General features: G+C 52.5%; 1 protein-coding gene across 1 annotated transcript; it reads right to left on the minus strand.

Annotated features, from left to right (window-relative positions):
• Positions 1–1,620: 1,620 nt before the first annotated feature.
• RPRML (reprimo like) lies at positions 1,621–3,618 on the minus strand. The gene is made up of 2 exons (XM_003213027.3): positions 3,462–3,618; positions 1,621–3,064 (listed from the first exon to the last, which is right to left on the minus strand). Exon 2 carries the CDS (start codon positions 2,949–2,951, stop codon positions 2,616–2,618), a length of 336 nt encoding a protein of 111 aa, XP_003213075.1. The 5' UTR covers positions 2,952–3,064; positions 3,462–3,618; the 3' UTR covers positions 1,621–2,615.
• Positions 3,619–8,089: the final 4,471 nt, after the last annotated feature.

Below are 8,089 nucleotides of genomic sequence, written 5' to 3' on the forward strand. Positions count from 1 at the left end.
AGCAGGGGGTTGGGACCAGATGATCATTGTGGTTCTTTTCAACCCAGGACATCCTATGATTCTATGATAAAACTCAAACTGTTCTCATCAAAAAGGTGCCACCCAGGAGGGCATGTGGCTCAGCCCACCAGTCCCACTGGTCAGTGTGACTGTGGGTTGTGTGGTAGCTCTACTGCCAGGAGATGAGTTTAAATGAGTCCCAATGTCTGATCCTCACTCTGCCCCTGATGTGCTGGTCCCCTCTCTCTCCTCTCCCCTGCACAGTACAACCAGCACTGTCTCTCAGTCCTACTTGCACAACTCCTGGCACACCAGTGATGTTTTGGCAGCTAATGAACTATTAAAAAAAAAGAATAGCAAAATAATGTTAAAATGTCCTCTCTCAAGAAGATATAAAATAAAAATAAAAAAAAAAACTTAGCTTAAAAAATTTCGTAGGAGTCAATACCCACTCATAAGCTTCATCTAAATGGGTGGGCAGGAGGTGGGATGAGGAAGAAGGGCTATTTGTGGGCAAAGGGCTGCAGGAGCCACTGTGGGCTGCCATCCTTATGCAAGCCCTGGAGCAAGCACCTTGCTGTCTGGGTGTCTCTTACCTTCTAGTTTTCTCAGTGCTGACATCAGTCCTCCATAATCCCCAGATATTTCCCCCTCTTGATGGAGCGATCATCTTTATATTGGGAATCTCAAGGGAAGGGGATTTGCTCAAAGATGCTTTCAGCTCACTGTAAGCAAGACAGAACCCCAGCCACACTGTGGGGACACATGCTATGGGGTATGGTTGGACTTGGTGACCTCAGTGGTCTCTTCCAACCTTTCTGATTCTATGAGGAAGGTAACGAGGATGGTGTCCAGCAGTGCTCCACCCTGCAGATCCTCTTCTGCTGGTTCCCAACACCTGGTTGTGTAGACATAGCCCTTACGGTTAAGAAGGGGCCGTAAGAATGAATAAACCAACATAGATTTGGGCTCATCCCTTGGGATCCAAAGAGAAGGTCTCCCCTCTTGGTGGGGCTTTGCTCCTCCACCTCCTGCTCCTGTGACCCTACAAAATCTGGTCCTGCTGCCACATTGCCTCTGCACATTGAGAGCAATCAGCGACAGCACTGCGTTCATCTCACTCTGTGCCCCACCAATAACCCACAGGAACCTTGAGGAAGGTGCTCAGCAAACACTGATTAATTACAAACCCTGCCATAATCCTGCTCCTGCAACTGGGAAAGGCAGAGAGTTGTCCTTCTGGATTCACATCCACGTCCATCAAATCAACAGCTTCTGCTGGACACGGGAGTGCTTTCCCACTACAGCTGCAGACCCAGCAGGGATATTGTTGGCGCAACAAAACTCACATTATTTCCATCTCACACCCACAGACAGGGCTGTAATTCCATCACAGAACAAAGGTTGGGAGTCTTCCTCCTCTCATACAATTTAGCTCTGACAGCTCATCAGGATCAGAGGAGATGGAGATTTCAATCAGAGTCAGAAATGATGCTTTGCAAGAGGTGTTCGGTGCGTCCTTACGCATCTCTGTGTTTGATGCTGGGCAGGTGTTTAACACACACCCAGAGCACATCGTTCCTGTCAAATTTATTTGCTAAGGAAAAGGATATTTGCCTTTGGAAAACAAAAAGCATGTTAGTTTCTGCTTGAAATAACAACCTTTAATTGGAGTTCAGCTGGAAGGTGGGACAGCTATATTTAACCTCTGGAACTGGGGTTGAAATACCTGAGCTCTGCACACAAAGGGAAAGAAAATGAAGACAACACCAAATTCTTTTGAAACAGGTTCTTTTTTTTTCCCTTTTTCTCCCTGACTGTTCACCAGTTCTCAAAGAAAAGCTACAAAAACCTCAAAGACCATAACAACACAGCACTTGGGGAGGAAAAATAGCCATTACGTACAAATCGAACATGCTTTTTTGGGGAGGATGGAGTGGTTTTGGTGTTTATGGGGGTTTTCTTTTCTTCCTCTGGCACAGTGTGAAAGAGGAAATCTGCATTTTATTTGACAGGACAGTTCAGAAATCGAGGAGGAACATGCTCTCCCCGTTACAAAACCACCCAGCGGTGCATGCTTGAGGTCCGGAACACAACAGATTGACACGTTTCATAGCATGCAGACTTTGCTGTCCGACCCACATGGCCCTTCCCTTCCCCTACCCCATGGACAAAGATGTGGTCTATGCCACGCACTCCACTTCCCTCATCGTTTCTTTTCATTCTGTAGTGAGTTTGCTTTTTCTTTTCTTTTTTCATTTTCTTCACTTTTTATTTTTTTTAGCCCTAAATCCCAAGAGGCGGTATCCAAGGTAACAGCAGACAAGAGTCCAGATCTGCACATTATCACCGTTTCTGCAAGTTTCATGCAAAACTTAAGCCATTTCTGCATGCAACACGATGCTGGTCGTTGCACTTCACGCAATGCTGGGGACATCTCCCCATTCACCACGATTGAGTTTGCTCACTGGGAAGCACCGATTTGCTTTCCCATGGACACAGACATACAAAAAGACATCATCCCCCCTTCCCCACTCCCCCCAGCTGCCCCGAACACATGGGTACGTGCATCTCAGCACCAGCTCCAGCCACTTGCCTACACTTGCCCCACGGCATCAGTAGAGCCCCATGATTGCAGCTCCCACGTCCTTGGAAGGTCTTCGGTCCTTCACCAAAAAGTTAATCATGCTCTCCGACTTGATGAGCAAGTTGCAGCCCAAAAAGAAGATGCCAAACACCACAGTCAAGGAGAGGACGCAGAGGACGGCGATCTGCACCACGCGTGTGATGTACAGACTGCGCTCGTCGGGTGCCAGCACCGAGGAGCCACCGTCAGGTGCCAGCACCGAGCCGGTCCCATTGCAGCAGGCCAGGAGCAGTCCCAAACCCCGGGTCCTGTTGGGGTATGCTCCTTGATCCAGGAGGCTCTGGTTGAAGAAGGATCCATTCATGGTCTATGCGAGGTCCCAACCGTCGGAGGAAGGTGGGATGGAGCTGGCGGTCCCCCTGCTGCGCTCACATCCCGCAGGCTCCTCCGTGCCAACTCCTGCTCCCGACGTCTGGGCTGGAAGGGAAGGAAAGGTGTGCAGAGAGGGGTGGCAGGCTGCCAGCTGCCACCAGCAGCTCAGCGCGGTCACCCGAGCACGGAGAGGGAAGGAGAAGGGGGCACGGGGCAGAGAAAGGCAGCAGGAGGTGGCCTCATGCTCCCTGCCCTGCTGCCACCCCAAAGCAATGGGGACCCTCAGCAGGAACAGGGAGCTGACGCCTGCTAGCTGGGAGCTCCACGGATGCAAGTTCCCAGCTTAAGTCTTCCCCGTGTTCAAAGAAAAACCAGCAACTCCACCCCCTTGCAGCCTCCCCCCAGGACCGCCTTCCTCCCCCCTCCAAGCTCACCCAGGCTGCCCACCCCTTCCCCACAGTGCTGTAGCCCCTCACCCTGCTATGGGGGCCCACACCCTCACCTGTGCTACCCCCTGGCTGTGCGCTGATCTCTGAGATCCTGCCCTAAGCATCCTCTCCCCTAGACCTCCACCTGCTTCCCAGAGCAGCCCACCCCATCAGTTTGGGCCTGGGTCACCGGCAGCTCCCCTGTTTTCCCCATACACCCTCCTGTGAGCCTCAGGTCCGTGCTGCTCTCACCGATCCCTGCTTGCTGCTCTGTGCCACCCACTCACCCACTCCTTCCTTAGAGCAGCGCTGGCCCAATCCAGCCCCGTCCACCCCCAGCTCTGCTCTGCTCTTCTGTCCTACACTGACAACCAGATCATCATCCTCCGGCTGGGGGGTGTTTACACCCAGGCGCCTCCATCTCCCCCTTCCCGTGCTCCTTTATCCCCATCAGAAGAGAGCACAGTGATGCTGCACCCTGATCTCTGCATCCCACCCCCATTCCCAGCTCAGGGTCCTACAGCAGCAGCAGCCATAGTCCGTGCACCGTACGTGGGTGCAAATGTGTTTGGGTGCTGCAGGACAAGAGATATGACACGGGGACCGTGCTCTGATTGATCTGTGTACGTCTCAGCTCACTTTGCTTGCACAGCCCCCAGAGGGGATTTTAATAAACCCAAATGAGAATTGATAAATTGCAGCTAAAGGCACGAGCAGGAGGCCGGCTGGCTGGGGGTGGAGAATGGCTTGATAGGAACATGCCAATGATTTCACTATTAAACAAATGAGAGCAGAGTCCCTATTTTGCTTTTGCGGCTTTTAGGGGTGCAAAGCAGCTTGCTTTGACTTTTACTTGTTGCTTTTTCCTCCTGGTGGCACTGCTCTCCCTGCTCCATAGGGGCATTTTGCAGCAGAAGGAGTGAAGCAGGAAGCCTGGATGGGACAAGGGGACAGAACCCCCTGCATTCAACCCCTGGGCCATGAAAAATTCCCCTGGGAGAGCAGAGCATCCCAGGGGCAGCTCCTTTCCCTGCTGCCTCCGGGCTGGAGGAGTTTCTGCTCCCTCTGCTGGCTCCAGTTCCAGCTCCAACGTGTTCTGTATGCTGGATCTGGGCACTGCAGCATCACATTGGGATCACAGCCCCCCTGGGGACATAGGGACATGGGAACACTTGGCTCTTGGCTGCACTTCACCTTAATCCCAAGAAGGGCTTCCCAAGAAGAATGCAGAGCATCCCACAATTGATTCCCCCCCAGCTCAGTTTTTGTCCAGTTCTCCAGGCAGCACCCAACCCCCAGAGAGCAGCAATGAGAGCCCACACTCTGCCCAGTGCCTCCCATCCTCATGTGCCCCACATCCCCATCACAGCAGTGCTTGCAGGACAAGCAGCACCTTCCTGCACCAGCCAGGAAAGGGTTCAAGGAGTCAAATACAAAATTCTGTATCATTTTCCTTCTTTTTAGAAGAATCAGATCCCCATTTCTAAATTTTTGGAAGCATGAGCTGGAGTATACCACTCTCTTTGCACAGTCTCCTTGTGTCCCTTTTCTAGGCCAGGCACCCAGCTGCCTGGCAGGATGGGACTCCAAGAACCAAGGGGATGTGGCACTGAGGCACACAGTCAGTGGGCACGATGGGGATGGGTTAGGTTTGGGGATCTGAGAGGTGCATCCCAACTTTTACAATTCTATGACCCTAAGAGAACCTGAGGGACTGACAACTTGGAGAGCAGCCCTGAGGAGAAGGATTTGGGTGATTTGATGAAAGACTCAGTATGAGCTGGCAATCTGTGCTTGCAGCCCAGAAGGCCAACCATGGGTTATATCAAGATCAGTGTGACCAGCAGGGTGAGGGGTGATTCTGCCCCTCTGCTCTGCTCTCATGAGACCCCACCTGAAGTACTGCATTGTTTTGGAGCTCATAGCACAAGAAGGACACGTTGGAGTTACTAAGAGGGTCCAGAGGAGGGCCACAAAGATGGTCAGAGAGCTGGAGCACATCCACTATGAGGACAGGCTGAGAGAGCTGGGGCTCTTCAGCTGGAGAACAGAAAGCTCTATGGGGGCTTTATAGCCCTTCCAGTACCTGAAGGGAGCCGACAGGAAAGCTGGGGTGGGACCTTTTAGAAGGGCAGGTAGTGATGGGACAAGGAGAAGCGGTTTTAAGCTGGAAGAGGGGAGATTTAGACTAAATATTAGAAAGAAATCCTTTGCTGTGTGGGCAGTGAGACTTTGGAACAGTGATGATGTGGATGCCCCTTCTGGGAGGTGTTCAAGGCCAGGCTGGATGGGGCTGTGAGCAACCCAGTTTCAATTGAAAAGCAGCACTTTGTCAACACGACGTGTGGGCCGATGGGCTTCTCTGGGCCCCTCCATAGCAAATCCACGTCAAGGAGGCAGAGGGGAGATCGCAGGACAATTTCCCCATAGAACAGAGCCCTGGCGGCCGCCGGAGGGCAGCAGCTCCGCAGGGAGGGAGGGGGATTTGGGGAGGGTGAGGGGGGAAGAGAGAACGCTGAGAAATTTCTTTTCTGGCCAAGAAAAGTGCCGCTCCTGGAGCAGAGAAAGCCTCGGTCCCCGTGTTGTCTCCTTCTGAGGGTCCGGGCAGATGCAATGAGCCCTATGCACGCACAGCGGGTGGGGTTGTGCGGATCTGTGCCTGCTGGCTTTGAGAGAAAACCAGCACAACCAGCAGAGAATCAGCTCCAAATCACGCAGCCCAGTCTGAATTTCCCTCCTTTCGTGATGTCGGGTTTGTACCCATCCTCCTGCACAGCTCCGGAGCCGTTCCAGCAGGGATTTTCCCACCTGAAAGGCTGCTGAGAACCCCCACTTTCATTGCAATATGCATGTGCTCTGTTTTCCCTCAAATCCTCACGCTCTGAAGCAGCTCAGCCTCAGCAAGTTTAAAACCCCCGCGGCCGAAAGGGTTAACGAAGGGAGGGAGGGAGCGAGGTTTTGCAAGCAATTAAACCCAGCAGAAGAGCCTATGGGAACAAGCCTGTTACAGCGGGTCAGCAGCGCCCTGCACTTTGTGCCCAGGTTCATTAAGCCCTTTTATGAACCGAGTAGAGGGAATAAGCACCGGGAGCCCCCGGGGGACAGGACGGGAGGAGGCACTGCCCGACTCCAATTCGAGTGACGAAGCAGTGTAGCGTAGCTTCCTCCGGCCGGCCCGCTCCGTGTGTATGTGTGTGACACACACCCAGCGCATGATTCATCCCTTGGACGGCTCAAAACCATCTCAAAATCGCACGGCGGGGCCATCCCACATCCCTATAGCCGGGGTTCGGAGGAGGAGATGGAGGAACTCCGTGTCGCTTTCAGCATCCTGGTGCTCTGCGCTGCTGGCAGCTGGGGTAGGTGTGGGGCTGGAATGCTGGGTTTGCCCTGACGCTGCATGCAGCGCTTGGGTTGCATGCTGTCATCCCTAAACCCTGGGATTCTCTTCTTTCCCACGCTGTCGGGGAAATCGCTCAGAGGGGCAGTGGGCAGAGGGTGACCTCAGCACAGATCCCCATTTCTGAATTTTCCTAATTTTCGGGGCTCCCCGCTTTGTTCTCACTTTGGGCAGAGTGATCTCAGCCCCTCTACCTATGCAGTGCTTGGCTGTGGTGCTGGTTTGTAGTGGGAGCATTGGGGTGGGCTCTGCCAGCAGGCAGCAATGGCAGCGCACAGGGCCAGCAGTTCCATATCCATCTCATTTTGAGGGTCAGCATTAATGTATCACATCCTTTTTTCTCCTGTTCTTTTGGTGCTGGTCTTTCAAAGCCCCGATTTCTGGCACCAGCACAAAAACAGTTTGCTTTGTTCAGAACTTTCCATGCGTTGTGAAGGAGCAGCCCGGGGAAGGGAACATCCTCTCCAGGTGCGTTCCTGAGCTCAAAGTTTCCAGAAAGCAAATCCTGCAGCCACAAAGGGGTGTTGTTCAGCTCCCGGTCTGTAAATCAGCCCCATTGTTTCAGAGACCCGACCCGAGGGGATTTGGGTCAATGTTATTTTGGTTAAAGAATGCTGGATTCGGTGAGTGCCCAGGAACAGCCCGAGGCTGGGATGTGCTGAGCCAGCTGTATGGATGCGCTCACCCCTGGGAGAGTCTGAGTTTGTAGGGCTACACTTTTGGGGCTGTGCATTTAACCCATCCCAAAACCAGCCTGGGCCATCTCCTCTGCAGGAAGATGCTGGTAAATGAGGAAATATTCCAAGAAATGACGTAGCCTTGGATGGAGTGAGCAGGAGCGGCCAAAAAAAAGCCAACCTCCCTATTGCTTAGTCAAGCAGAAAACCCAGAGATGATGTCAAAACAGCTTGTATCTTCACCAAGTTTTCTAAACCATCCTTATCAAGATTTCTGCATGTTAGCAGGGGGAAAAGCTGGCTCACACAGCACGTGGGGTGTAGGCTGAGGTCTGAGTAATTTTTCCCAGCCAGGGAAGGGGGATGCTCAGCCACAGACATGGGTTGGGGCATTCCAAGTGCATCACTTGGAGTGTGCTGTCTGAACACTCCTTGACCTCAACGGTGCTTCCCATACTGCTCATGTCAGCACCCCATGTTCCATGTGTTGGGATTTCTTGTTTTTATTTGAAGGCTTGAGTAATTAGGAGCAGCTCATTTTAGGAGGCCAGCTGTTTTTGTAGTAATGAAAACAAATAAATACAGCTTTTGTGCTTTGGTTGGTTCACTTTTATGGCTGGGGAAA

The sequence above is a fragment of the Meleagris gallopavo genome, chromosome 29 (genome assembly GCF_000146605.3).
Source record: "Meleagris gallopavo isolate NT-WF06-2002-E0010 breed Aviagen turkey brand Nicholas breeding stock chromosome 29, Turkey_5.1, whole genome shotgun sequence".
Classification (NCBI taxonomy): Eukaryota; Metazoa; Chordata; class Aves; order Galliformes; family Phasianidae; genus Meleagris; species Meleagris gallopavo.